The sequence below is a fragment of the Erythrolamprus reginae genome, chromosome 11 (genome assembly GCF_031021105.1).
Source record: "Erythrolamprus reginae isolate rEryReg1 chromosome 11, rEryReg1.hap1, whole genome shotgun sequence".
In the NCBI taxonomy this organism is placed as follows: domain Eukaryota; kingdom Metazoa; phylum Chordata; class Lepidosauria; order Squamata; family Dipsadidae; genus Erythrolamprus; species Erythrolamprus reginae.
This window is the reverse complement of record NC_091960.1, coordinates 6,563,047-6,588,671: the sequence shown is the minus strand read 5'-3', so window position 1 is coordinate 6,588,671 and position 25,625 is coordinate 6,563,047. Positions and strand designations below refer to the sequence as shown.

General features: G+C 43.6%; 2 protein-coding genes across 3 annotated transcripts; both read left to right on the top strand.

Annotated features, from left to right (window-relative positions):
- LOC139173876 (phospholipase A2 inhibitor NAI-like) lies at positions 1–8,554 on the top strand. Its single transcript, XM_070763750.1, has 5 exons — positions 1–112; positions 1,849–1,974; positions 4,848–5,000; positions 6,506–6,652; positions 7,422–8,554. The coding sequence occupies exons 1-5, from the start codon at positions 58–60 to the stop codon at positions 7,580–7,582; spliced, it is 642 nt and encodes a 213-aa protein (XP_070619851.1). The 5' UTR covers positions 1–57; the 3' UTR covers positions 7,583–8,554.
- A 4,162-nt stretch (positions 8,555–12,716) lies between these two features.
- Positions 12,717–23,861, top strand: LOC139173875 (phospholipase A2 inhibitor and Ly6/PLAUR domain-containing protein-like). 2 transcript variants are annotated; one of them, XM_070763747.1, is made up of 5 exons: positions 12,717–12,872; positions 13,282–13,407; positions 18,051–18,203; positions 21,368–21,514; positions 23,475–23,861. In XM_070763747.1, the coding sequence occupies exons 1-5, from the start codon at positions 12,815–12,817 to the stop codon at positions 23,642–23,644; spliced, it is 654 nt and encodes a 217-aa protein (XP_070619848.1). In that variant the 5' UTR covers positions 12,717–12,814; the 3' UTR covers positions 23,645–23,861. The 2 variants fall into 2 exon arrangements, with proteins under 2 accessions (XP_070619848.1, XP_070619850.1); XM_070763749.1 differs by lacking the exon at positions 23,475–23,861 and adding an exon at positions 22,374–22,563 and having other exon boundaries at positions 12,736–12,872.
- Positions 23,862–25,625: the final 1,764 nt, after the last annotated feature.

Below are 25,625 nucleotides of genomic sequence, written 5' to 3'. Positions count from 1 at the left end.
TGCAAAGCTGCCCAATTGGTGGCTTCAGGAAAGGCAGCGGAGTTGACTTCTACCAACATGAGGGGTGCTGGAATTCTCATCTTTTGTGTCTTCTTCTCCGTCTTGTCAACAGGTAAGGAATTTAATTCCCTTAAAATGGAGATATGGAAACTTTAGGAGACTTCAGAGAAGGGCAGGAAGGCTGAGGAAGCCTCTGGTAAATTGTTTTACTACAGGTCGTTGTCAGTGGCCATCTAAAGTTAGTACAGCACTGAAAAAAGTGACTTACAAATGGTCCTAACGCATTCAATAATTGCAATATTCCCACAACCAGGTATCAAAATTTGGACATTAGGCAGTTGGCATGAGTTTGTTGCGGTATCCTGGGACATATGAACTCTATTTGTGACTTTCCTGACCAGCAACGTCAATACGGGAAGGAAGATTTGCTGAACAACCAGAATAGACTAGACTAGACTAGACTAGACTAGACTAGACTAGACTAGACTAGACTAGACTAGAATAGAATAGAATAGAATAGAATAGAATAGAATAGAATTCTTTATTGGCCAAGTGTGATTGGACACACAAGGAATTTGTCTTGGTGCATAATCTCTCAGTGTACATAAAAGAAAATATACATTTGTCAAGAATATTCTCAACATTTATTTTATTTTATTCACTTATTTATTTGTCTGTCACACAAATATACTATTGTAGTATGTTTAACATAATAAGAACATAAGAACATAAGAAGGGCCCTGCTGAATCGGGCCAAAGCCCATCGAGTCCATCAATCTGGGTCACAAAGTGGCCCACCCATTGTCCAAGGGGATCTTGAGCAGAAAGAGAAGGCAAAACCCTCCCTTTCCCTTGACCCCCAACAAATGGTACTCAAGGGAATCCTGCCTGCCTCAACCAACATAGAGGCGCATAAGTATAAGTATAAAGTAGAGATAGAAAAGATAAAAAGACATTAGGGCAAGAACAGTAGGCACAAAGGTCCACTTATGCACACCCCTTGGAAAAGGCGAGAGGTCTATTGTAGATAATATAAGGTTGAAGATTTTGGAATCGGGGGAAGAAACAACAGAGTCCGGTAGTGAATTCCAGGTGTTGACCACTCTATTGCTGAAATCGTATTTCCTGCAGTCTAATTTGGAGTGATTTACATTTGTATTTGTATTTGTATTTATTAGATTTCTATGCTGCCCCTCTCTGAAGACTCGGGGCGGCTAACAACAAGACAATGTAAACAAATCTAATATTAAAACAATCTTAAAAAACCCCAATTTAAAGAACCACTCATACATACAAGCATACCATGTATAAATTCAATAAGCCTAAGGGGAAGGGAAATTTCAATTCCCCCATGCCTGACGACAGAGGTGGGTTTTAAGGAGCTTGCGAAAGGCAAGGAGGGTGGGAGCAACTCTGATCTCTGGGGGGAGCTGGTTCCAGAGGGCCGGGGCTGCCACAGAGAAGGCTCTTCTCCTGGGTCCCGCCAAATGACATTGCTTAGTCGACGGGACCCGGAGAAGGCCAACTCTGTGGGACCTAACCGGTCGCTGGGATTCGTGCGGCAGAAGGCGGTCCCAGAGATATTCTGGTCCGACGCCATGAATTTAGTTTGCATCTATTGCATTCTCTTATGTAGTTGTTGTTAAAGGTGAAGTAGTCGCTAACAGGGAGTACATTGTGATGTATGATTTTATGAACAACATACATAAAGCTGATCTCATCTCCCCACCCTTCCACAGGTCCCCTGCAGAAAAAAACAATAGGGGAGACATGCTTAGTAAACCAGATTATAAGAGTGCTTTGAACGTAAACACTGACCATTGCCATGACTATGTCTTCTATTCGTAGTGACATCTCTGAAGTGTCAGACATGTGTTTGCCATAGAACTGAATGTAAAGAAGAAGATGTAAAAGTGGAGGAATGCAAAGAAAATGAAGAATTCTGTTCTACTGTAATTTTTAATAGTACTATGAGTAAGTGAAAATTGAGTTTTTTCTCAAGCATGTCCATCACTTGGTTTCTGGACCATCGAGGAATAACCTGGACATGTGTCTCATTTTTTATAAAGTATGTACTGTATACATTTATTAGAACATAGAACACCAAAAGTTAGAAGGAATCTTGGAGGTCTTTTAGTTCAACTCAATGCTCAAGAAGGACACACTATTATTTATTTATTTATTTATTTATTAGATCTGTATGCCGCCCCTCTCCGTAGATTCGGGGCAGCTAACAACATTAGTAAACAGCATATAACAAATCTAATGTTTAAAATAATTAAAAACCCTTATTTAAAACCAAACATACACACAAACATACCATACATAAATTGTATAGGCCTAGGGGGGAAAGGGTAGTTCAGTTCCCGCAAGCCCGACGACAGAGGTGGGTTTTAAGGAGCTTACAAAACGCAAGGAGGGTGGGGGCAATTATGATCTCCGGGGGGAGCTGGTTCCAGAGGATCAGGGCCACCACAGAGAAGGCTCTTCCCCTGGGTCCCGCCAGATGACATTGTTTAGTTGACGGGACCCAGAGACAGCCCACTCTGTGGGACCTAACTGGTCTCTGGGATTTGTGCAGCAGAAGGCAGACCCAGATGTATTCTGGTCCTATGCCATGAAGGGCTTTATAGGTCATAACCAACACTTTGAATTGTGACCGGAAATTGATTGGCAACCAATGCAGACTGCGGAGTGTTGGTGTGACATGGGCATATTTAGGGAAGCCCATGATTGCTCTCGCAGCTGCATTCTGCACGATCTGAAGTTTCCGAACACTTTTCAAAGGTAGCCCCATGTAGAGAGCATTATAGTAGTCGAATCTCAAGGTGATGAGGGCATGAGTGACTGTGAGCAGTGAGTCCCGGTCCAGATAGGGCCGCAACTGGTGCACCAGGCGAACCTGGGCAAACATCCCCCTCGCCACAGCTGAAAGATGGTTCTCTAATGTGAGCTGTGGATCGAGGAGGACGCCCAAGTTGCGGACCTTCTCTGAGGGGGTCAATAATTCCCCCTAGGGTTATGTATGGACAGATGGAATTGTCCTTGGGAGGCAGAACCCACAGCCACTCCGTCTTATCCGGGTTGAGTTTGAGTCTGTTGACACCCATACAGACCCCAACAGACCTCTTGGAAATGGGGAGAGGCTGACTGTAGACAGTCTAAGGTTAAAGTTTTTGGGGTTTGGGGATGAAACCACAGAGTCAGGTAGTGCATTTTGAATGTGCATCAAATATGGGGAGCTAAACACAAGGAGCTTGCATTACTTTGTCCCAATGCAAATTTCTGAAAATCTCCAGATTCTGCACTTTCCTGTGCTTAAATGTTTCTTTGGAATAAATAAATCTTCAAAGGTATCAACATCTATGCGGAAGCCTGTGAAGCTTAGTAGTTCACGTTAGGATTAGGAGACGGAAGATCAAAATTCTTATCCTTCCTCAGTTGCAGAAGTTTAACTGGCCAGTTATTCTCTGCAAGTCCAAGAATATAGTGAGAAATGTGCTGGGCTAGAAAAAGGGAACTTAGTCACAGAATTTCACTCAAGAATTTCACTCAAGCTTTTACAGCCCAACTGACTTAGTGGTTTTTCAGGGAAACGTAACAAGTGGAAGTGCCATGAGCTCCTAAACAATATATATATATATATATATATATATATATATATATATATATATATATATATATATATATATATTTCATAAAGTGAAATAAACACACATATTTATTTGTTTGTTTGTTTGTTTGTTTGTTCGTTCGTTCGTTCGTTCATTCATTCATTCATTCATTCATTTATTTATTTATTTATTTATTTATTGGATTTGTATGCCGCCTTCCTCCGGAGACTCGGAGCGGCTAACAGCAACAATAAAACAATGTACAATGGTAATCTAATACTAATTAAACGATTAAAGATTAAAAACCCATTAATATAAAAACCAAACATACATACAGACATACCATGCATAAAATTGTAAAGGCCTAGGGGGAAAGAGTATCTCAGTTCCCCCATGCCTGGCGGCAGAGGTGGGTTTTAAGCAGCTTATCAAAGGCAAGGAGGGTGGGGGCAATTCTAATCTCTGGGGGGAGCTGGTTCCAGAGGGTCGGGGCCGCCACAGAGAAGGCTCTTCCCCTGGGTCCCGCCAGATGACATTGTTTAGTTGACGGGACCCGGAGAAGGCCCACTCTGTGGGACCTAACTGGTTGCTGGGATTCGTGCAGCAGAAGACGGTCCCTGAGATAATCTGGTCCGGTGCCATGAAGGGCTTTATAGGTCATAACCAACACTTTGAATTGTGATCGGAAACTGATCGGCAACCAATGCAGACTGCGGAGTGTTGGTGTGACATGGACATATTTGGGAAAGCCCATGATTGCTCTCGCAACTGCATTCTGCACGATCTGAAGTTTCCGAACACTTTTCAAAGGTAGCCCCATGTAGAGTGTGTTGCAGTAATCGAACCTCGGGGTGATTAGGGCATGAGCGACTGTGAGCAGTGACTCCCGGTCCAAATAGGGCCGCAACTGGTGCACCAGGCGAACCTGGGCAAACGCCCTCCTCACCACAGCCTAAAGATGATGTTCCTATGTGAGCTGTGTCTCGAGGAGGACACCCAAGTTGCGAACCCTCTCTGAGGGGGGTCAGTAGTTCCCCCCCCCAGGGTAATGGACGGACAGATGGAATTGTCCTTGGGAGGCAAGACCCATAACCACTCCGTCTTGTCTGGGTTGAGTTTGACTTTGTTGACACTATTTATCAATTTCTTCCAACAACCAAATGGGCTTGATTGATAAGCATCTCTTTGTTTACTGCTGAGTTCCGTATTCCTGTTTAAAATTCTCTTCTGCAGTCAATCCTTCACGGAGTTTGATTGTCAAGAAATGTTCAAGACAGGAGGAATGTGTGGATGACCTCTTGAGCATCACAACAGTAGATGGTAGATTTCAAGTAGCTAGAGGGACCTGTTGCCAGACTGAGCTGTGTAATGGAGAACCAATTCTGTGTAAGTATTTCAACCTTAGCCCTTGCTGGTTGCAGAGATTCTTTGGTTCCTTGATTCCATCCAGGATGAAATTGAAGTGCAGTGGTACCTTTACCTATGAACCACCTATACCTGTGAACTTTTCTAGATACTGTTCTGTCTGGGTTCCCCCAGACCTCAACACCAACTGGAAAAAACAGCCAGACACTCTGGTAAAAGCCAAAAGTATTTTATAGCTGGAAAAAATAAACACAGAGGAAAACCTGTTCTTCCCAACAGACAGGCTATAATACGTTACAGCAGAGTCCTGATGTTCAGACAATACAGCAAGCTTCTTGCTGGCACACACCCCCAAGGTTTCAATAGTCAAAGGCACAAACCAGGATTCCAAGACGCCAAAGTTCACAGCCAGGTCCCACGACTCTCAAAGATAAAACTCCACACGCCAGGAAGGGTGGGTCTGCCTTTTAGCCTTTCCCAAGAGCACCACACCCAAACCCAGCTGTTGCCTCTTTAATGCTGAAAGTAATTAGCCAATTGATTTCTTCTCTGAGTAGCTCTTCTTTGTCGCAGATCAATTATGGCTTGTGCATTTTCCTCTAAGGAATCCAGGCTGCTTGCTGGGGAGAGCTCCCCCTGGTGGGACTCTGGCTGTCCTCCCTCTTCTTCAGCCTGGGATTCCTCCTCCTCATCTGTCTGCACCTCCTGTTCCTCAGCCTCTCCCTCTGAGCTGTAAACCGACAGAAGATCAGCCGTTCCCTGAGGGGCCTCAGACGGAACCACAACAGATACGAACCAGATGTTCAAGATTTTTTTTTTTTGCCTCTTCTCACGAACCATTTTCCACTTATAAACCCGAGCCTCTGAAGCTGTGAACGGAAAAGGCAAGGAGTAGCCTCCGTGGGGCCTCTCTAGGAATCTCCTGGGAGGAAACAAGGCTGGAAAAGGTGGGGAAAAGCCTCTGTGGGGCCTTCCTAGGAATCTCCTTGGAGAAAACAAGGCTGGAAAAGGGGGAGAGAAGCCTCTGTGGGGCCTCTCTAGGAATCTCCTGGGAGGAAACAGGGCCAGAAAAGGTTGGGGCCTCTCTAGGAATCTCCTGGGAGGAAACAGGGCCGGAAAAGGTGGGGAGAAGCCTCCATGGGGCCTCCCTAGGAATCTCCTGGGAGAAAACAGAGCTGGAAAAGGTGGGGAGAAGCCTCTGTCGGGCCTCTCTAGGAATCTCCTGGGAGGAAACAGGGCTGGAAAAGGTGGGGAGAAACCTCCGTGGGGCCTCTCTAGGAATCCTCCCTCCCTGTGGTTTCCCCAATTGCACACATTATTTGCTTTCACATTGATTCCTATGGGGAAAATTGCTTCTACTTGCAAACTTTTCTACTTAAGAACCCAGTCACGGAATGAATTAAGTTCGTAAGTAGAGCTACCACTGTATGAGAAAAGAATGTCAAGTTGGAGGTGGCTGTGATAAACATTAACAGGGTTAGAGGATATCATGAAAATTTGCTAACTGGAATATTTACTTCCTCTAGTGGAACATCATCATACACTTAAACCAAATGGGTTAAAGTGCCCAGGCTGCTATGCCCTTGATGCAGATCACTGTGAAGCCAATGAAACTGTAAACTGCGTTGGCGAAGAGGACCAGTGTTTTAACATAACTAGTTTCAAAGTGATTTGTGAGTAAACATTTGCTTCCTTCCTTCCTTCCTTCATTTCTTCCTTCTTTCCTTCCTTCTTTCTTTCCTTTGTTCCTTTCTTCTTTCATTCCTTCTTTCCTCCCCTCCCTCCTTCCTCCCCTCCCCTTCCTTCTTTACTTCCATCTTTCTTTCCTTCTTTCCTTCCTTCCTTCTTTCCATCTTTCCTTCCTTCTTTCTTTCCTTCTTTCCTTTCTTCTTTCCCTCCCTCCTTCCTCCCCTCCCTTCCTTCCTTCTTTCCTTCCTTCATTCCTTCCTTCTTTCCTTCTTTCTTTCCTTTGTTCCTTCCTTCTTTCCTTCCTTCTTTCCTTCCCTCCCTCCTTCCTCCCCTCCCCTTCCTTCTTTACTTCCATCTTTCTTTCCTTCCTTCTTTCCTTCCTTCCTTCTTTCCATCTTTCCTTCCTTCCCTCCTTCATTCCCTCCCATCCCTTCCATCTTTCTTTCCTTCTTTCCTTCCTTCCTTCCTTCGTCCCCTCCCTTCCTTCCTTCTTTCTTTCCTTCTTTCCTTCCTTCCTTCATTCCCTCCCTCCTTCCCTTTTTTAAAAAAAATAATAAAGCAAGATGATTTATCTGGAGAAGGTTTATCCAACAGATTTATATCAGATTTTCCAAAGATCTTTATGTTTCCACAAGGGCCACAAAAACATCGAGGCCAAACAGTACAAATAACAAAAATCAATGTGCATTTTCTTTATACTACCTGTGCTATAGAATCTCATATGCACTTTTTCTGCCTTTTTCTCATCCCCAGTTGGAAAGTTCCCTGACAAGTCCACTAGCCAAGGATGTATGACAAAGCAGCCCTGTCGCTTCTCTGTAGGGTACTCTGAGATAGCCGATGGGCTGTTCAAGGTCAATGTCACCACCCTGGAATGCAGAAACGCATCTTCATCTGATCCTGATCATCATTAATAGTTGGGAAGAGCCAAGTCTTGTTTGCAATTATTGGAAAATTTGGGAGGGAAAAAAAGGGGGGGGAGTTTGAGATTTAATAATGAGATACCTAGAAATTTAGTATAACAGAGGCTTGTGATTCTTACCTGAGTCAGTAGTAGAAGGGTGAAAATTTTGGGGAGAAATGTTGACATACCAGGCTTTGAGTCCACAATTTAATAAAGATTTGTGTTTTCGGCAGTCCACAGAATCATAGAAACATAGAAGACTGACGGCAGAAAAAAACCTCATGGTCCATCTAGTCTGCCCTTATACTATTTCCTGTATTTTATCTTACAATGGATCTATGTTTATCCCAGGCATGTTTAAAATCAGTTATTGTGGATTTACCAACCACGTCTGCTGGAAGTTTGTTCCAAGGATCTACTACTCTTTCATTTCCTTTCTTCCGACCTTCCTTCCTTCCTTCCCTCCCTCCCTCCTTCCTTCTTTCCTCCTTCCCTCTTTCCTTCACTCCTCCTTCCCTCTTTCCTTCTTTCCTTCCTTCCCTCCTTCCTTCTTTCCTTCCCTCCTTCCTTCCCTCTTTCTTTTTTTTCCCTTTCTTCCCTCCTTCCTTCCTTCCTTCCCTCTTTCCTTATTTCCTTTCCCTCCTTCCCTCCTTCCCTCCTTCCTTCCTTCCCCCCTTCCTTCTTTCATTCCCTCCTTCCTTCCTTGCCTCCCTTCCTCCTTCCTTCCTTGCCTCCTTCTTTCTTTCCTTCCTTCATTTCTTCCTTCCCTCCTTCCTTCTTTCCTTCCCTCCTTCCTTCCCTCTTTCCTTATTTCCTTCCTTCCCTCCTTCCTTCCATCCCTCCTTCTACTACTCTTTCAGTGAAATAATATTTTCTCACGTTGCTTTTGATCTTTCCCCCAACTAACTTCAGATTGTGTCCCCTTATTCTTGTGTTCACTTTCCTATTAAAAAAATAAAAATAAATTGCTATGATAAAGGAATCTGCATTCAGTATTTTTTTCCCTATAGAATTTATATAGGCAGAAGGCTCTCCTAGGGGAAGAGCCTTCTCTGTGGGGGCCCCAGTCCTCTGGAATCCGTTCCCCCTGGAGATTTGTACTGCCCCAACCCTCCTTGCTTTTCGTAAGAGTCTGGAGACTCATCTATGCCACCAGGTTTGGGGACATTAGACACTACGAAACATGGGCATATCTGGGAAAGCCCATGATTGCTCTCGCGGCCACATTCTGCACGATCTGAAGTTTCTGAACCCTCTTCAGAGGTAGCCCCATGTAGAGAGCATTGCAGTATCTTCTGCTAGGACTTCCAGGACTATCAAAGGTTTCCTCAAAAGCCTTTCTCAGCCACCTTTCGCCCCGTCCTCCTTCACCTACTAATTCTGAGATGATTGGAAACCTTTAATCTCGATCCTTTTGCTTGCAATAAAAGTAAGAACAGCTGCTAGATGGGTGGCTGTGTAAATCAAATAAATATATGACTGCAACTGGTTGCTTCCAGTTTTCCGAAAAGGGTGAAGGTGGAATGAAAAAATAACATCATTCTAAGCACAAGTTTTAAACTGTGAACTATTGTGAACTTTGAAATATTGTATTCTTGGATGGCAATTGGGGGTGGTGCTTCCAAAGGGGGAAAAATGACAATTATTACAGAGGTTTCCCAGAAATTCTCCAGTTCTTTCTTATGTTATTTCATCAGAAGAGCCATTCACTCCTCCACTCGAAACAGAACACCCTACGAAAATAGACTAACAATCCTGGGCCTAGAAAGCCTAGAACTATGGCGCCTAAAACACGATTTAAGTATTTCCCACAAGATCATATGCTGCAACGTCCCACTGGTCAATGACTACTTCAGCTTCAAGCGCAACAACACAAGAGCATGCAGCAGATTCAAACTTAATACTAACCACTCCAAACTTGACTGTAAAAAATATGACTTTAACAGTCGAGTTGTCAAAGCGTGGAACTCATTACCGGACTCAATAGTGTCAACCCCTAACCCCCAACATTTCTCCCTTAGACTATCCACGATTGACCTCTCCAGGTTCCTAAGAGGTCAGTAAGGGGCATACATAAGTGCACTAGTGTGCCTTTCATCCCCTGTCCAATTGTTTTTCCTTTATCTTATATATCATATATATTTTCTTCCTTTCATATATTTCTCCTCTATTTTTACATATTATCTTTATATATATTACTTCAAGTCTATTCTCTTCCATATGTATTGTGTATTGGACAAATGAATGAATAAATAAATAAATGTTAATCTTGGACTTTTTTTGAGGAGCATGGAGAATCATCACATAGTGAAAAACATACTTAACAATGAACAAAATGATTAAAGTGTTACGTCCACTAAATTTAAATACTGGCCTCTAGTTGCCGGGCACCAAAATTAAAATGGCTGTCAAGCCACGCCTCCCCTGCGAACTGTCTATTAAAGGCGCCGGTTTGTTTAACGCACGTCTCTGGTTAGCAAAGTTGAATGTGAATAGTTGCTGGCATTTCAGCTTGTATCTAATAAAATAGATTGTAGCTTCAACGTGTTCAGCCTATTCATTCGATCTAACATTGGTAATGAGAGTAGACAAACCGTCACGTGAGCCTGCTACTACCAGAATGCAGTTTTCAATGGTTCAAGCCAAGGAGTTCTTTAAGACCGTTGTTGTTGTGGTTGAAGCTGAAGTCGTCGCCGACAGGCAGGAATTTGCAGCATATAATCTTACGCTCACTTTGCGCATGTGTGTTCGCTTCACTCATGCGTGGCACCATTACACGTGCTTTTTCACCCTCTACGCATGCACAGAAATCTTATTTATTTTTATTTATTTATTTATTTATTTATTTTGTCCAATACACAATGAGGGTTTTAGTGGGTATATATCTATATACACATAGTAAAATACATGATGAAGGTTATAGAGGAGATACTTATTATTATTATTATTATTATTATTATTATTATTATTATTATTATTATTATTTGGATTTGTATGCCGCCCCTCTCCGCAGACTTGGGGCAGATAACAACAGTGGTAAAACAACATGAACAATCCAATTAATAAAAACAACTAAAAAACCCTTATTATAAAAAACCCATCATACACACAAACATACCATGCATAACTTGTAATAGCCTAGGGGGGAAAGGATAACTTAACTCCCCCATGCCTGGCGACAAAGGTGGGTCTTAAGTAATTTGCGAAAGACTAGGAGGGAAGGGGCCGTTCTAATCTCTGGGGGGAGTTGGTTCCAGAGGGCCGGGGCCGCCACAGAGAAGGCTCTTCCCATGGGGCCCGCCAAATGACATTGTTCGGTCGACAGGACCCGGAGAAGGCGAACTCTGTGGGACCTTATCGGCCGCTGGGATTCATGCGGTAGAAGGCAGTTCCGGATGTATTCTGGCCCACTGCCATGCAGGGCTTTAAAGGTCATTACCAACACTTTGAATTGTGACCGGAAACCGATCGGCAGCCAGTGCAGGCCGTGGACTGTTGCAGAAACGTGGGCGAATCTAGGAAGCCCCACGACAGCTCTCGCGGCCGCATTCTGCACGATCTAAGGAATATATCTAAGGAATAATAGAAAAGAAGGTATATCAATAGAACATATCAATGAAAGAATAGAAGAAGAGATATAGGAACCTCTTCTTCTATTTTGTGCATGCCCAAAATCTTTGGGCATGCGCAGAGTATTTTAAAAAAGAAAATGGTGATGTCCAGGCAGGTAGGTGGAGACTCAGGCTGTTGCCGCTACGGGTTCACCGAATCACCAGTGGTTGCTGCTACTGGCACACCTGAAACAAGCATTTCACCCCTGTCCTTGAGGGCAAACACAGCTCTCATACAGCCTTCAATGTAATTGAGTTTGACACCCCTGCTCTATAGTAACCCAGTTAGAACTGGAATCAGTTCTTTATTATTATTATTATTATTATTATTATTATTATTATTATTATTATTATTTATTAGATTTGTATGCCGCCCCTCTCCGTAGACTCGGGGCGGCTTACAACACAATAAAACAGTTCATAACAAAACTAATAAGTTACAATTTAAAATATTTTTAAAAACCCCATTATTAAGCAGACATACATACAAACATACCATACATAAATTGTATAGGCCCGGGGGAGATATTTCAATTCCCCCATGCCTGACGACAAGGGTGGGTTTTGAGGAGTTTACAAAAGGCAAGGAGGGTGGGGGCAGTTCTAATCTCTGGGGGGAGCTGGTTCCAGACAGTCGGGGCCGCCACAGAGAAGGCTCTTCCCCTGGGGCCCACCAACCGACATTGTTTAGTTGACGGGACCCGGAGAAGGCCCACTCTGTGGGACCTAATCGGTCGCTGGGATTCGTGCGGCAGAAGGCGGTCTCGGAGATATTCTGGTCCGATGCCATGAAGGGCTTTAAAGGTCATAACCAACACTTTGAATTGTGACCGGAAATTGATCGGCAGCCAATGCAGACTGCGGAGTGTTGGTGTAACATGGGCATACCTTGGGAAGCCCAGGACTGCTCTCGCAGCTGCATTCTGCATGATCTGAAGTTTCCGAACACTGTTCAAAGGTAGCCCCATGTAGAGAGCATTACAGTAGTCGAACCTCGAGGTGATGAGGGCATGAGTGACTGTGAGCAGTGACTCCCGGTCCAAATAGGGCCGCAACTGGTGCACCAGGCGAACCTGGGCAAACGTCCCCCTCGCCACAGCTGAAAGATGGTTCTCTAATGTGAGCTGTGGATCGAGGAGGACGCCCAAGTTGCGGACCCTCTCTAAGGGGGTCAATAATTCCCCCCCCAGGGTGATGGACGGACAGATGGAATTGTCCTTGGGAGGCAAAACCCACAGCCACTCCGTCTTATCTTGCTTAACTTAAAGCAGTGTTTCCCAACCTTGACAACTTTTAATATATCTGGACTTCAACTTCAATTCTGGGTGTTGAAGTCCAGATATCTTCAAGTTGCCAAGGTTGGGAAACACCTGACTTAAAGAACACACTGAGTTATGGATAATCCCAACAAGCCTTAACCGACTTGCTGGTTCTCCGTTGACGTTGCCCCTTTCCCCATTTTTATTGTGTAAAGTGATATTTCTCTACCCTGCGTGGGATTCGATGATCACTCATGTCTTCACCCACTCAAAGAAATTACACCCCACAGGAGAACGACCCCAATCACTATAAAGCCCAGTGCATTTGATAGTTGGCTATCAAGAAGGCAATAGACTTGCTCATCATACACCATGAATCCTGGTCTTGTTGTCTTCTTCTGTCTCATCTCTTCGGTCTTGCTGACAGGTGGTGAGTATCGCTATTCAACACTGAGATGTTAGAGAGGTGGTGGAGGGAAGCTCCTTAGATGGCTAGGCGGGCGGATCACTGCTAACGTACCTCCAAAACTCTTTGGCTTTTTCTTCCTCTCTCTCTCTTTTTAGAAAACGTTCTGGGATGAGTTGTGGGAAAAACTGCCCACTTACATTAGAAATCAAAGCGTTTGGATATAGAGGCAAGATTCTTAAGGGACAGGGGGGTAAAACATATAAAGAATGGTTGCCGGGATTGGGTATATGCAATTTTAATGGAAAGAAAGGCTAGGGGTGACATGATCAGTGTTCCAATATCTCAGAGATGGTCAGAAAGAAGAGGAGGGGGGCTCAAGTTATTCTCCAAAGATGTAGACCGGTAATCCTTTTACTTCTATCCTCTGCAGTGACATCTATACAATGCTACAAGTGTTTTAGCACCGGTGGACAATGTAGAAATGAAGACATGACCTTGGTGGAGTGTGAACCAGATGAAACTTCTTGTGTTTCCTTGATTGTCCGTACCACTTTCAGTGAGTGAAACATCTTTTCAATTTGGCTGTCACTTAGCATTATCATTATACTCCGTGGCCTGCATTGGCTGCCGATCAGTTTCCCGTCACAATTCAAAGTGTTGGTTATGACCTTTAAAGCCCTGCATGGATTGGACCAGAGTACCTCCAGAACCGCCTGCTACCGCACAAATCCCAGCAACCGATATGGTCCCACAGAGTTGGCCTTCTCCGGGTCCCGTCGACCAAACAATGTCGTTTGGCGGGCCCCAGGGGAAGAGCCTTCTCTGTGGCAGCCCCGGCCCTCTGGAATCAACTCTGCCCCCACACTCCTTGTCTTTCGTAAATTACTCAGGACCCATCTATTATTTATTTATTTATTTATTTATTGGATTTGTATGCCGCCCCTCTCCGGAGACTCTGGGCGGCTAACAGCGACAATAAAACAGTGTACAATAGTAATCTGATATTAGAAATGATTAAAAATCCATTAATATAAAAACCAAACATACATACATACCGTGTTTCCCCGAAAGTAAGACAGTGTCTTACTTTCTTTTTACCCCCAAAAGCCCCACTACGTCTTACTTTCGGGGTATGTCTTACATTGGAAAAAAATTGAAAGGGTCGCGTTCCCGAAGGCATCTCCCCAGAGTCCAGAAGGGCAGCCGCGGGACAGGAGCCTCGTGAGCCCTTTTCCAAGTTCAACCTCAGGGCTCCAAGCGGCGTGCACGCGTGGAGCCACAGACGCGTTTCGGGGAAGCATGTGTCTGGAGGGGAGGAGCCGCTCTGCACAGTTGGGCAGCCCCACCTGCCTGCCGGAAAGGAGGTGGGCGAAGGAGGGTGCAGCTCCGGCCGCTCGCCTCAGAGCTGGTCGGCCTCGCTGGCCGCTTGCAGCCGAGCCTCGGCAGGACTCGGTTGCTGGGACGAGCGCCTTCGCTGCAAGCCGCCGCCCGCTCGGCTCACTTCGGACCAGCGCCGTCCTTCGCTTTGCCAAGCCGGGGAAGAGGCGGTTGCGCCGCGGCGAGGCGAAGGGCGCGCGGGGAGCTTGGAAGCGACGTCATCGGGCTCCCCCGCCCGGCAATACCCCCGTGTTTCCCCGAAAGTAAGACATATGTCTTACTTTCGGGGTACGGCTTATATTAGCTGACCCCCCTGAAACCCCCGATACGTCTTACAATTGGGGGTGTCTTACTATCGGGGAAACAGGGTACATCTATACCGCCAGGCATGGGGGAGTTGAGACACCTTTCCCCCAGGCTTTTTTAAATATTTGGGTATGTATATGTTGTTTGCTTTTTAAAATATGATAGAGTTTTATGTGCTTTTTAATATTAGATTTGTTTTCGCTGGAATATTGTTTTTATTATTGTTGTGAGCCGCCTCGAGTCTTCGGAGAGGGGCGGCATGCAAATCTAATAAATAATAAATAATAATAATAATCTCAAGGGATAATTAAATTTTCTTGAAGGTAGATGATATCACCGGCTTCGACTAATGTCAATGTGCTTTGCCATTTTCAGTGGAGTGTGTTTATTAGGAATACTAGGTAGGGAAATGTTGTTATCTCTTGCTCAGTCGTATACATGGACAATACTGGGGAGGGGAAATGGCAAGAGGGATAGAATGTTCCTTCTAACTGTAGAAAAGAGTTTTGCAGAAGTTCACCAATCCAAGCAAATTGTTTCTTGATATCTGTGATAAATGAAGGAAACCAAGTTGGAGAATGTACAGGGTAACTTGGAGCGTTAATCTTCCAATCCCTTTGCATGTTAAGGAAACAACATATAATCTTTCCATTAGCTAACAACCATTAATATCAGGTATCTCAAATGAAACAGTTAAAAAAGCAGACGGCTTTGTGTATGAGTATGTGTGTATGTGTACAGAATATATATATTCTCATTGCTTTTTATTATCAGCAAAAATATGTCATATTTATTTATTTATTTTATTTATTATTTAGATTTGTATGCCGCCCCTCTCCGAAGACTCGGGGCGGCTCACAACAAGATAGAACAAATCATAAATAATCCAAATAACTTTAAAATATTTAAAGATTTAAAAGAACCCCATATACTAACAGACACACACACAAGCATACCATGTATAAATTGAACATGCCCGGGGGGAGGTGTTTCAATTCCTCCATGCCTGATGGCAAAGGTGAGTTTTAAGGTGTTTACGGAAGGCAGGAAGAGTAGGGGCAGTTCTAATCTCTGGGGGGAGTTGGTTCCAGAGAGCCGGTGCCGCCACAGAGAAGGCTCTTCCCCTGGGGCCCGCCAACCGACATTGTTTAGTTGACGGGACCCGGAGAAGGCCCACTCTGTGGTACCTCTGTGATATATATACTGTCATATACAGTATATATATCACAATTCAAAGTATATATATGTCATATACGTATACATATACATATATATTGCTTTTTATTATCAGCAAAAATGTCATATACAGTATATATATCACAATTCAAAGTATATTTATGTCATATACATATACATATATATTGCTTTTTATTATCAGCAAAAATATGTCATATACAGTATATATATCACAATTCAAAGTGTTGGTTATGACCTTTAAAGCCCTGCATGGCATTGGACCAGAGTACCTCCGGAACCACCTGCTACCGCACGAATCCCAGCGACCGATAAGGTCCCACAGAGTTGGGCTTCTCCGGGTCCCGTCGACCAAACAATGTCGTTTGGTCGTATATATATTGCAGGTTGCAGGTTCAAGTCCCAGTGGGTATGGCTAGCTGATGAGGCCAAAATAAGGCCGAAATAGATCTATCCTAGTCTCCCTTAATTTTCAAATATATATATATATATACTGTACTGTATATGACATATATATATATGTAGATTGTTCTGAATTCGAGTTTTGCCCCGTGTAATATTTTGAGTGTCTATGCGACGCTTCGGTGAAATCACATTCACCATCATCAGGCTGAAGTTGTAAGCTTCGTGCTGCTGTAGATATAGTTCGTTAGCTATAAAAACTTTACCTGCCTTGTATATGGCCTTTGGAGGGGCTGAGAGGCAAAAAGGAAGCTGTGTGCTCTCTCCCATATTTGGGTATACTAGGGTGATTCATTATCATTTCATTATCAGGAAAAATATATTACATATGTGCATTGGTATCCTTCAGTCTCAAAAGACCATGGTATCGTGCACTGGATTCCTCAGAGCATGCAGCATGCTGAAATTGAAAATTAAGGGAGACTAGGATAGATCTATTTCAGCCTTATTTTAGCCTCATCAGCTAGCCATACCCTCACTGGGGCTTGAACCTGCAACCTTTGCCTTGTAAGACAGAGAATTAACCTCTGGGTTACAGTATCCAATCCCTTCAGCTCTGTAGCCAAATCATCTACATCTACCTTCAAACAGCAAAAACCTCTGATATACATGTGTTCGCCTGAGAACAAGGACAGAAACACCAGCCTGAAGATGACGAGTGAGACCTCGTCGAAACGTCACGGTTTTGCCCTGTGTAATATTTTGCATGTCTATGCGACGTTTCGATGAAATCACATTCACCATCATCAGGCTGAAGTTTCAAGCTTCGTGCTGTTGTAAAATGGAATGTTTGCAACTGTCATTTCTTCCTAGTATATAGTGTGGGGGTGGAGATTTGGTTTGAATGTAGCAAATAGATTGGGTGATTATGTTTTAGTGATCTAATTGGTTGGTGGAATCATAATTATTAGAAGGATTGACATGGTGATTTTTATGAAGTGTTTTTTTGTTTAAGGCTGGTTTCCAAATCTCTGGTAGATGGGACGTGCCATCTCTTTTATTTATGCAAAGGGGGCTCCTTTGCATAAATGACACGTCCCGCCTACCAGAGATTTGGAAACCAGCCTTAAACAAAAAAACACTTCATAAAAATCACCATGTCAATCCTTCTAATAATTATGATTCCACCAACCAATCAGATCACTAAAACATAATCACCCAATCTATTTGCTACATTCAAACCAAATCTCCACCCCCACACTATATACTAGGAAGAAATGACAGTTGCAAACATTCCATTTTACAACAGCACGAAGCTTGAAACTTCAGCCTGATGATGGTGAATGCGACATTTTAGTGAAATCACATTCACCATCATCAGGCTGAAGTTTTAAGCTTCGTGCTGTTGTAAATATGGAAAATGTAAATATGTAAAAATTCCATATTTACAACAGCACGAAACTTAAAACTTCAGCCTGATGATGGTGAATGTGATTTTACCAAAACGTCGCATAGACACTCAAAATATTACACGGGGCAAAACTCGAACTCAGAACAATCTACATACATATATATATATATATATATATATATATATATATATATATATATATATATATATTTTCATAGATTTTCACGGGTACAGGTATGACGGTCTTGGTATATTCGGGTTTTTTCCTGTGTAGGATTTAGAAATTTCTGGCGACGTTTCGACGAGGTCCCGCTCGTCATCTTCAGGCTGGTGCTTCTAGAACAAGGACATAAGCACCAGCCTGAAGATGATGAATGGGACCTCGTTGAAACGTCACCAAAAATTTCTAAATCCTACATGGAAAGAAACCCGAATATACCAAGACCGTCATATATATATATATATATTCATTCATTTTTCTTACATCCCAACCTTTCATCTCTTCACAGGCATTCCTTCAGTCGTTTTCTCTACTAAGACTTGTGCAAAACCCGAGGAAGCCAACAATGGTTATTTCAGTCTCACTTCTGTGCAGAAAAAACACTTTGAACTCCTTGTTCACAGTTGCCAAACAGATGGTTGCAATATCATGCCTGTTTCTTGTAAGTAATTCAACACAATTGTTTCCTTGAAGAAGGGAATCTTTTTGGCCCCTTAATTCCATCGTCAGTTTGTCCATTTCGGAACAATTATATTGTTAATTCCTGCTTTTTCTTGGGGGTGAGTGGGTTTCTGTTTTTTTCCAATATTGGCCAAAGTTAATTCTGGCTGCAGTCGTAATAGGTAATATTAAATATTTTGTGGCTTGTTACTATATTTCTTTTTTATTATTCCTGATAAGAACAATTCTGGTGAGAATTCTATCTTTGAAAATATCAAAGACATTGTTGTGGAGTTTTAAAGAATATATCTTCTAATGGATTGGAATGGAGCAGGTGGAATGGGGCATCATCTCTTCCTTGGCTGAAGACGTTGGGGGGGGGGGTGTCTTCTTGGTTGTCCAGCTCTGCCAGTAGATGCTTGGAGTATAAATCCTCTCCTGGCGAGGAATTCTGGAAACCAGGATGCAAAAGATCTTGAGATTTAATAGAAACATAGAAGACTGACTGCAGAAAAAGACCTCATGGTCCATCTAGTCTGCCCTTATACTATTTCCTGTGTTTTATCTTAGGATGGATATATGTTTATCCCAGGCATGTTTAAATTCAGTTACTGTGGATTTACCAACCACGTCTGCTGGAAGTTTGTTCCAAGGATCTACTACTCTTTCAGTGAAATAATATTTCCTCACGTTGCTTTTGATCTTTCCCCCAACTAACTTCAGATTGTGTCCCCTTGTTCTTGTGTTCACTTTCCTATTAAAAACACTTCCCTCCTGAACCTTATTTAACCCTTTAACATATTTAAATGTTTCGATCATGTCCCCCCTTTTCCTTCTGTCCTCCAGACTATACAGATTGAGTTCATGAAGTCTTTCCTGATATGTTTTATGCTTAAGACCTTCCACCATTCTTGTAGCCCGTCTTTGGACCCGTTCAATTTTGTCAATATCTTTTTGTAGGTGAGGTCTCCAGAACTGAACACAGTATTCCAAATGTGGTCTCACCAGCGCTCTATACAATATAAGGGGATCACAATCTCCCTCTTCCTGCTTGTTATACCTCTAGCTATGCAGCCAAGCATCCTACTTGCTTTTCCTACGGCCCGACCATACTGCTCACCCATTTTGAGGCTGTCAGAAATCACTACCCCTAAATCCTTCTCTTCTGAAGTTTTTGCTAACACAGAACTGCCAATGCAATACTCAGATTGAGGATTCCTTTTCCCCAAGTGCATTATTGTACATTTGGAAACATTAAACTGCAGTTTCCATTGCTTTGACCATTTATCTAGTAAAGCTAAATCATTTACCATATTACAGACCCCTTCAGGAATATCAACCCTATTGCACACTTTAGAGCAGAGGTCCCCAACCTTTTTTGCACCAGGGACCGGCTTTCAGCTAGACCAGTTTTCCATGGCCCGGTGGGGGGGGGAGCTAGCTGTCAGCGGCGCCGTAAAAGGGGCGATCAAGAGAGGAATGGGTGAATGAATGGACGGAGGGTGGGAAGGAAGGAAGGAAAGAGGGAAGGTACAGGAACAGAAGAAGGGTGCAAAGAAGCAAAGAAAGGTGTGAAAGGGGAGAGTAAGAGAGGAAGGAGTGAAAGAAGGGAATGAGGGAGGAAAGAAGGGAGGAAGGAAAAGGAAAGCAAGAAATGGAGGGAGGAAAGGAAGGAAGGAAGGAAGGAAGGAAGAAAGAAGGAAAGAGGGAAGGTACAGGAACAGAGGAAGGAAGCAAGGAAACTTATGAAAGGGGAGAGTAAGAGAGGAAGGACTGGAGGGAGGGAGGGAAGAAGGTAGGAAGGAGAAAGAAAAGAAATAGAGGAAGGAAAGGTAAAAGAGAGAAAGAAAAAGAGCAAGAAAGAAAGAAAGAGAAAGAAAGAAAGAAAGAAAGAAAGGCAACTTCAAAGAAAGGCTCACTGAGCATCTCTCACTCTCTCTCTCTTTCTATCCCTCTTTCTTTCTCTTCCTTTCTCTCTCTCCTCTTCCTTTATCTCCTCTTTCTCTCCCCCCTCTCTCCCCCTTTCCCTCTCTCTTTCTCTCTCCCTCTCTTGCTATCTCTCCCCCCTTTCCCTCTCTTTCTCCCTCTCTTTCTCTCTCTCCCCCCTCTCTCTTTCTCTCTCTCTCCCCCTCTTTCTCTCTCTTCTTCTCACTTTCTCTCTCTTGTTTTCTTTCTGTCTCTTTTGCTTTCTCTCTCTCTCACTCTTTCTCTCTTGTTTTGTTTCTCACGCTCTTTCTCTCTCTTGTTCTCTCTCTCTTGCTATCTCTTTCTCTCCCCCCCTTTCTCTCACTCTCTCTTTCTCACTTTCTCTCTATCTTGCTTTCTGTTGCTTTCACTCACTCTCGTTCTCTCTCCGTTCTTCTCAGCGGTGACGCGCGCACGCCCTGCCCGCCTCACATTTGCCGAGAGGACTTTCGCCCCGGGCTCTCAGCAAGGGGGTTTGCATGAGAGGCGGGGCCGGCGGAAGGTGATATTCAATGTCGGGGGCGCACGGGCGGTTTTGCGCGCGCTCCCTATCTCCCTGCTAGCCCACTCGGAATACGTATTCAAAATAAGAAAAGCCTTTGCCGGCGAAGGCTTTTCTTATTTTGAATACAGTATTCCGAGTGGGCTAGCAGGGAGATAGGGAGCGCGCGCAAAACCGCCCGTGCGCCCCCGACATTGAATATCACCTTCCGCCGGCCCCGCCTCTCATGCAGCCCCCTTGCTGAGAGCCCGGGGCGAAAGTCCTCTCGGCAAATGTGAGGCGGGCAGGGCGTGCGTTCCGGGTGCAGGAGGAGCTGCGGTGAAAGGCAGGAGGTGGCAGAGGAGCAGAGGGGGCAAATCGGGCGGGCGGTGGGCAGCGCGGAAAGGCCGAGGGGGCCCTGGCGCCGCGGACCGGCTGAAAACCCCCAACGGCCCGGTCCCGGTCCGCGGACCGGCGGTTGGAGACCCCTGCTTTAGAGTCATCGGCAAATAGGCAAACCTTCCCTACCAAACCTTCCCCTATGTCACTCACAAACATATTAAAAAGAATAGGACCCAGAACAGACCCTTGTGGTACACCGCTTGTAACCTGTCTCTGCTCAGAATACTCGCCATTAACAATAACTCTCTGATGTCTATGCTTCAGCCAGCATGAAGCATAGGGGATGGTAGTTCATGAAAATGTTTGCTAATTTGTAGTGCCGTCTCGCGATGTACTGAAACCCAATGGATTGACATGCCCTGGATCGTTCACAAGTCAAGGAACTTCTTCCCTACCACCTCAGCCACTTGTCTGTCTGGGCAACGAGTCTCGGTGTGGAAGGTTAGAGTTTACCATGCGTATACGTGAGTAGAGGATCTTTCCTCCTTTATCTTTCTTGCTTTTTCAAATTATTTTTTATATATTTGTCAGACAACGATATGATGGTAATTGGCATAAACATGAGATTAGAAAAGTAATGATAAAAAAGTAATGACAAAAGGCAATAGGACAGTAGGGTAGGGACGGTAGGCACAATGGGGCGCTTATGCAGACCTCTTAGAAAGGGGGAGAGGTCAATGAATTGTACATCTTTCACGGCCAAATTTTATGAATGGCGCGTATGCATAAGATTTGATTGGTTTTTATATAAATGGGTTCTATCACAGGGTTAGTTTTAGAGATTATATTCAATTTCTTTTTAATGCTGGTATCTTTTTGCATTGTGTCATATTACTTTGTAAGCCGCCCTGAGTCTTTCGGGATTGGGCGGCATAGAAGTTGAATAGATAGATAGATAGATAGATAGATAGATAGATAGATAGATAGATAGATAGATAGATAGAGAAAGAGAGAGAGAGAGAGAGAGAGAGAGAGATAGATAGATAGATAGATAGATAGATAGATAGATAGATAGATAGATAGATGATAGATAGATAAGTAGAGAGAGAGAGAGAGAGAAAGAAAGATAGATAGGTAGGTAGGTAGGTAGGTAGATAGATGATAGAAAGAAAGAAAGAAACAAAGAAAGAAGATAATTTAAAATTAAAGGTTTTGAGGATAGGAGTAAGAACCACAGGGTCAGGTAGTGCATAGCTGCACAATCAGGAGGGGAATCGCTCCCTTGTGGCTACTTTGAGGGTTAAGAAGAAAAATATCCTTGTTTTGCAATGTATCATAACCATTACCAAATCTCCCATATCCTTCTTTCTTTTTCCTCCACAGTTAGAGCTATTAATGAGGAGATATTTGTCGAAGCATGTGTAACAGACACTGTGTGTGCCTACCCTATGGGAGAGACCCAAATGGGCAACGGCATTGCAAAGTTCAATGTCAACGTGAAGAATTGTAGCTTCGCTTTACAATCAATGGATAACATGCTTCTTAACATGTAGGGAGGCAGTCACCTTCCTTGGATGGATGGATGGATGGATGGATGGAGAGAGAGAGAGAGAGAGAGATGATAGACGATAGACGATAGACGATAGACGATAGACGATAGACGATAGACGATAGACGATAGACGATAGACGATAGACGATAGACGATAGACGATAGACGATAGACGATAGACGATAGACGATAGACAATAGACCAGGGGTAGGGAACGTTTGCTCTTCTATGACTTGTGGACTTCAACTCCCAGAATTCCTGAGCCAATCATGCTAGCTCAGGAATTCTGGGAGTTGAAGTCCACAAGTCACAGAAGAGCCAACGTTCCCTACCCCTGCGATAGACGATAGACGATAGACGATAGACGATAGACGATAGACAATAGACCAGGGGTAGGGAACGTTTGCTCTTCTATGACTTGTGGACTTCAACTCCCAGAATTCCTGAGCCAATCATGCTAGCTCAGGAATTCTGGGAGTTGAAGTCCACAAGTCACAGAAGAGCCAACGTTCCCTACCCCTGCGATAGACGATAGACGATAGACGATAGACGATAGACGATAGACGATAGACGATAGACGATAGACGATAGACGATAGACGATAGACGATAGACGATAGACGATAGACGATAGATGATAGATGATAGATAGATAAGTACCATAGGTAGGCAGGTAGGTAGGTAGGTAGATAGATAGATGATAGAAAGAAAGAAAGAAAGAAAGAAAGAAAGAAAGAAAGAAGATAATTTAAGATTAAAGGTTTTGAGGATAGGAGTAGAAATCACAGGGTCAGGTAGTGCATAGCTGCACAATCAGGTGGGGAATCGCTCCCTTGTGGCTACTTTGAGGGTTAAGAAGAAAAATATCCTTGTTTTGCAATGTCTCATAACCATAACCAAATCTCCCATATCCTTCTTTCTTTTTCCTCCACAGTTGGAGCTTTTTATGAGAAAATATTTATCGAAGCATGTGTAACAGACACTGTGTGTGCCTACCCTATGGGAGAGAGCCAGATGGGCAACGGCATTGCAAAGTTCAATGTGAACATGAAGAATTGTAGCTTCGCTTTACAATCAATGGATAACATGCTCCTTAACATGTAGGGAGGCAGTCACCTTCCTTCAGCGTTTGAAATTTGCAAAAGTGGGAAGGAGGCTGGAGCTTTAGTAGTAAGAATTACAATGGTTTAGATCCGAGCACTCTTGGGAATTGGGCAGTAATTTAGAATATAGAGTTGCATGCTAGCTCAGGGGAATGTGTCTCTTCTCTAAATGATCCATTTTCGCTAAATCCTAATGCAAATAAATTTTGGTGGCAAAAGTATTTGTGTCTGTGTGTTTTGCTAAGGGAAGTCTGAATGCACATGAGATGATGGGGTTAGATTGTTAAGGGCAGTGTTTTTCAACCAGTGTGCCGTGAGACATGGTCAGGTATGCCGCGAAGCTCAGAGAGAGAAAGAAAACAAGAGAGAGAGAAAGAAAGAAAGAGAGAGAGAAAGAGAGAGAGAGAGAGAAAGCAAGAGAGAGAGAAAGAAAGCAAGAGAGAGAAAGAGAGAAAGAAAGAGAGAGAGGGAAAGAGAGAGAAAGAAAGAAAGCAAGAGAAAGAGAAAGAGAACGAGAGAGAAAGAGAACAAGAGAGAGAAAGAAAGCAAGAGAGAGAAAGAGAGAGAGAGAAAGAAAGAGAGAGAGAAAGAGAGGGAGGGAAGGTGGGAGAGAGAAAGACATAGAGGGAGGGAGGGAGGGAGAAAGAGAGCAAAAAAGAGAAGGAGGAAGGAAGAGAGAAAGAAAGAGGGATGGAGAGAGAGAAAAAAAGAAGGGAGAGAAAGAGGGAGGGAGAGAGAAATAGAGCGAAAGGGAGGAAGAGAGAGAGAGAGAAAAAATTGTCCAAACTTTTTTTAGCCCCACCCCTCAATGTGCCCCAGGGTTTTGTAAATGTAAAAAATATGCCATGGCTCAAAAAAGGTTGAAAATCACTGGTTTGGGGAACATATGTCATCCATCAAATAATTTAATACAGTATAAGGTGTGAGTAGTGATAGCAAAGGACCATTCAGGCAAATAAACCAGATTATTAAATATAAAGTATTGTTCTGTCTGGGTCACTCCGGAAGCTATGACCAACCCAAAAAGATAAGCCAGACACACCGGTAGATTCCAAACACAGTTTTATAATGGTAAAGAGAAAAGAAGCCAACAGAAAATGTCCTTACAAATCAGGAAAACACTGGAACTCCAAATGGATACATGAAGGCAATTGTTCGTACAGAAACACAGAATCCTTGATGCCAAGACGAGGCTGTAGATAACAGACATACACCTCTCACGGGTCTTCAAGACTGCTGGGCCATGAGCCAGGAGCAGAAACGCTGAGAGACAATGCAGATTACAGCAACTCCACTCTGATAACACTCCACACTGCCGAAAGAGTTTGCCTGCCTTTTAAACCCTTCCTTGCTAATGAGGACCACACCCAACCCCCTGGTGTTCCTCATTCAATGCTGATAATATTTCTTCAATTGATTCCTCCTTTGATCTATGCGTCTCTGTCGCATACTAATGATAGCTTGTGCTTCATCACCCAATGACTCCAGAGACTCCAAACTACTGGCTTGAGAGAGCCCCTCCCCAGGGCTCCCAGGCTGTTCTTCCTCGTCAAGTTCCTGACTGTAATCTCCCCTGTCCGACTGCCCAGAACTCTCCTCTTCACTCTCATACTCCCCCGGGCATGGAGCCAGCAGAGACGCAGCTGGTCTTTCATCTGACTCAGGCTGAACCACAACAAAGTATATATATTATATATAGATATACAGTAAAATAACCTCTATACAATCCAAATCACATATATAATCCCAAATGTCAAATACAAACCAGGTACATCAGCACATAGCACTAAACATATAGTAACAATCAGAAAACCGCTGGGTGAGATCATCCAAGGGCATGGGGTGAGGTATCATCAGTACGCTGATGATACCCAGCTTTACATCTCCAGCCCATGTCCAGTCAACGAAGCGGTGGAAGTGATGTGCCGGTGTCTGGAGGCTGTTGGGGCCTGGATGGGTGTCAACAGACTCAAACTCAACTC

Bases quoted from the DNA above. Each gene is read 5' to 3' on its own strand.
- LOC139173876 (XM_070763750.1), top strand. From the start codon at position 58: ATGAGGGGTGCTGGAATTCTCATCTTTTGTGTCTTCTTCTCCGTCTTG. The intron at 113-1,848 runs GTAAGGAATTTA...TTCTATTCGTAG, and splicing joins CTTCTCCGTCTTGTCAACAG to TGACATCTCTGAAGTGTCAG. The intron at 6,653-7,421 runs GTGAGTAAACAT...TCTCATCCCCAG, and splicing joins AACTAGTTTCAAAGTGATTT to TTGGAAAGTTCCCTGACAAG.
- LOC139173875 (XM_070763747.1), top strand. From the start codon at position 12,815: ATGAATCCTGGTCTTGTTGTCTTCTTCTGTCTCATCTCTTCGGTCTTG. The intron at 13,408-18,050 runs GTGAGTGAAACA...ATCTCTTCACAG, and splicing joins GATTGTCCGTACCACTTTCA to GCATTCCTTCAGTCGTTTTC. The intron at 18,204-21,367 runs GTAAGTAATTCA...GCTAATTTGTAG, and splicing joins CAATATCATGCCTGTTTCTT to TGCCGTCTCGCGATGTACTG.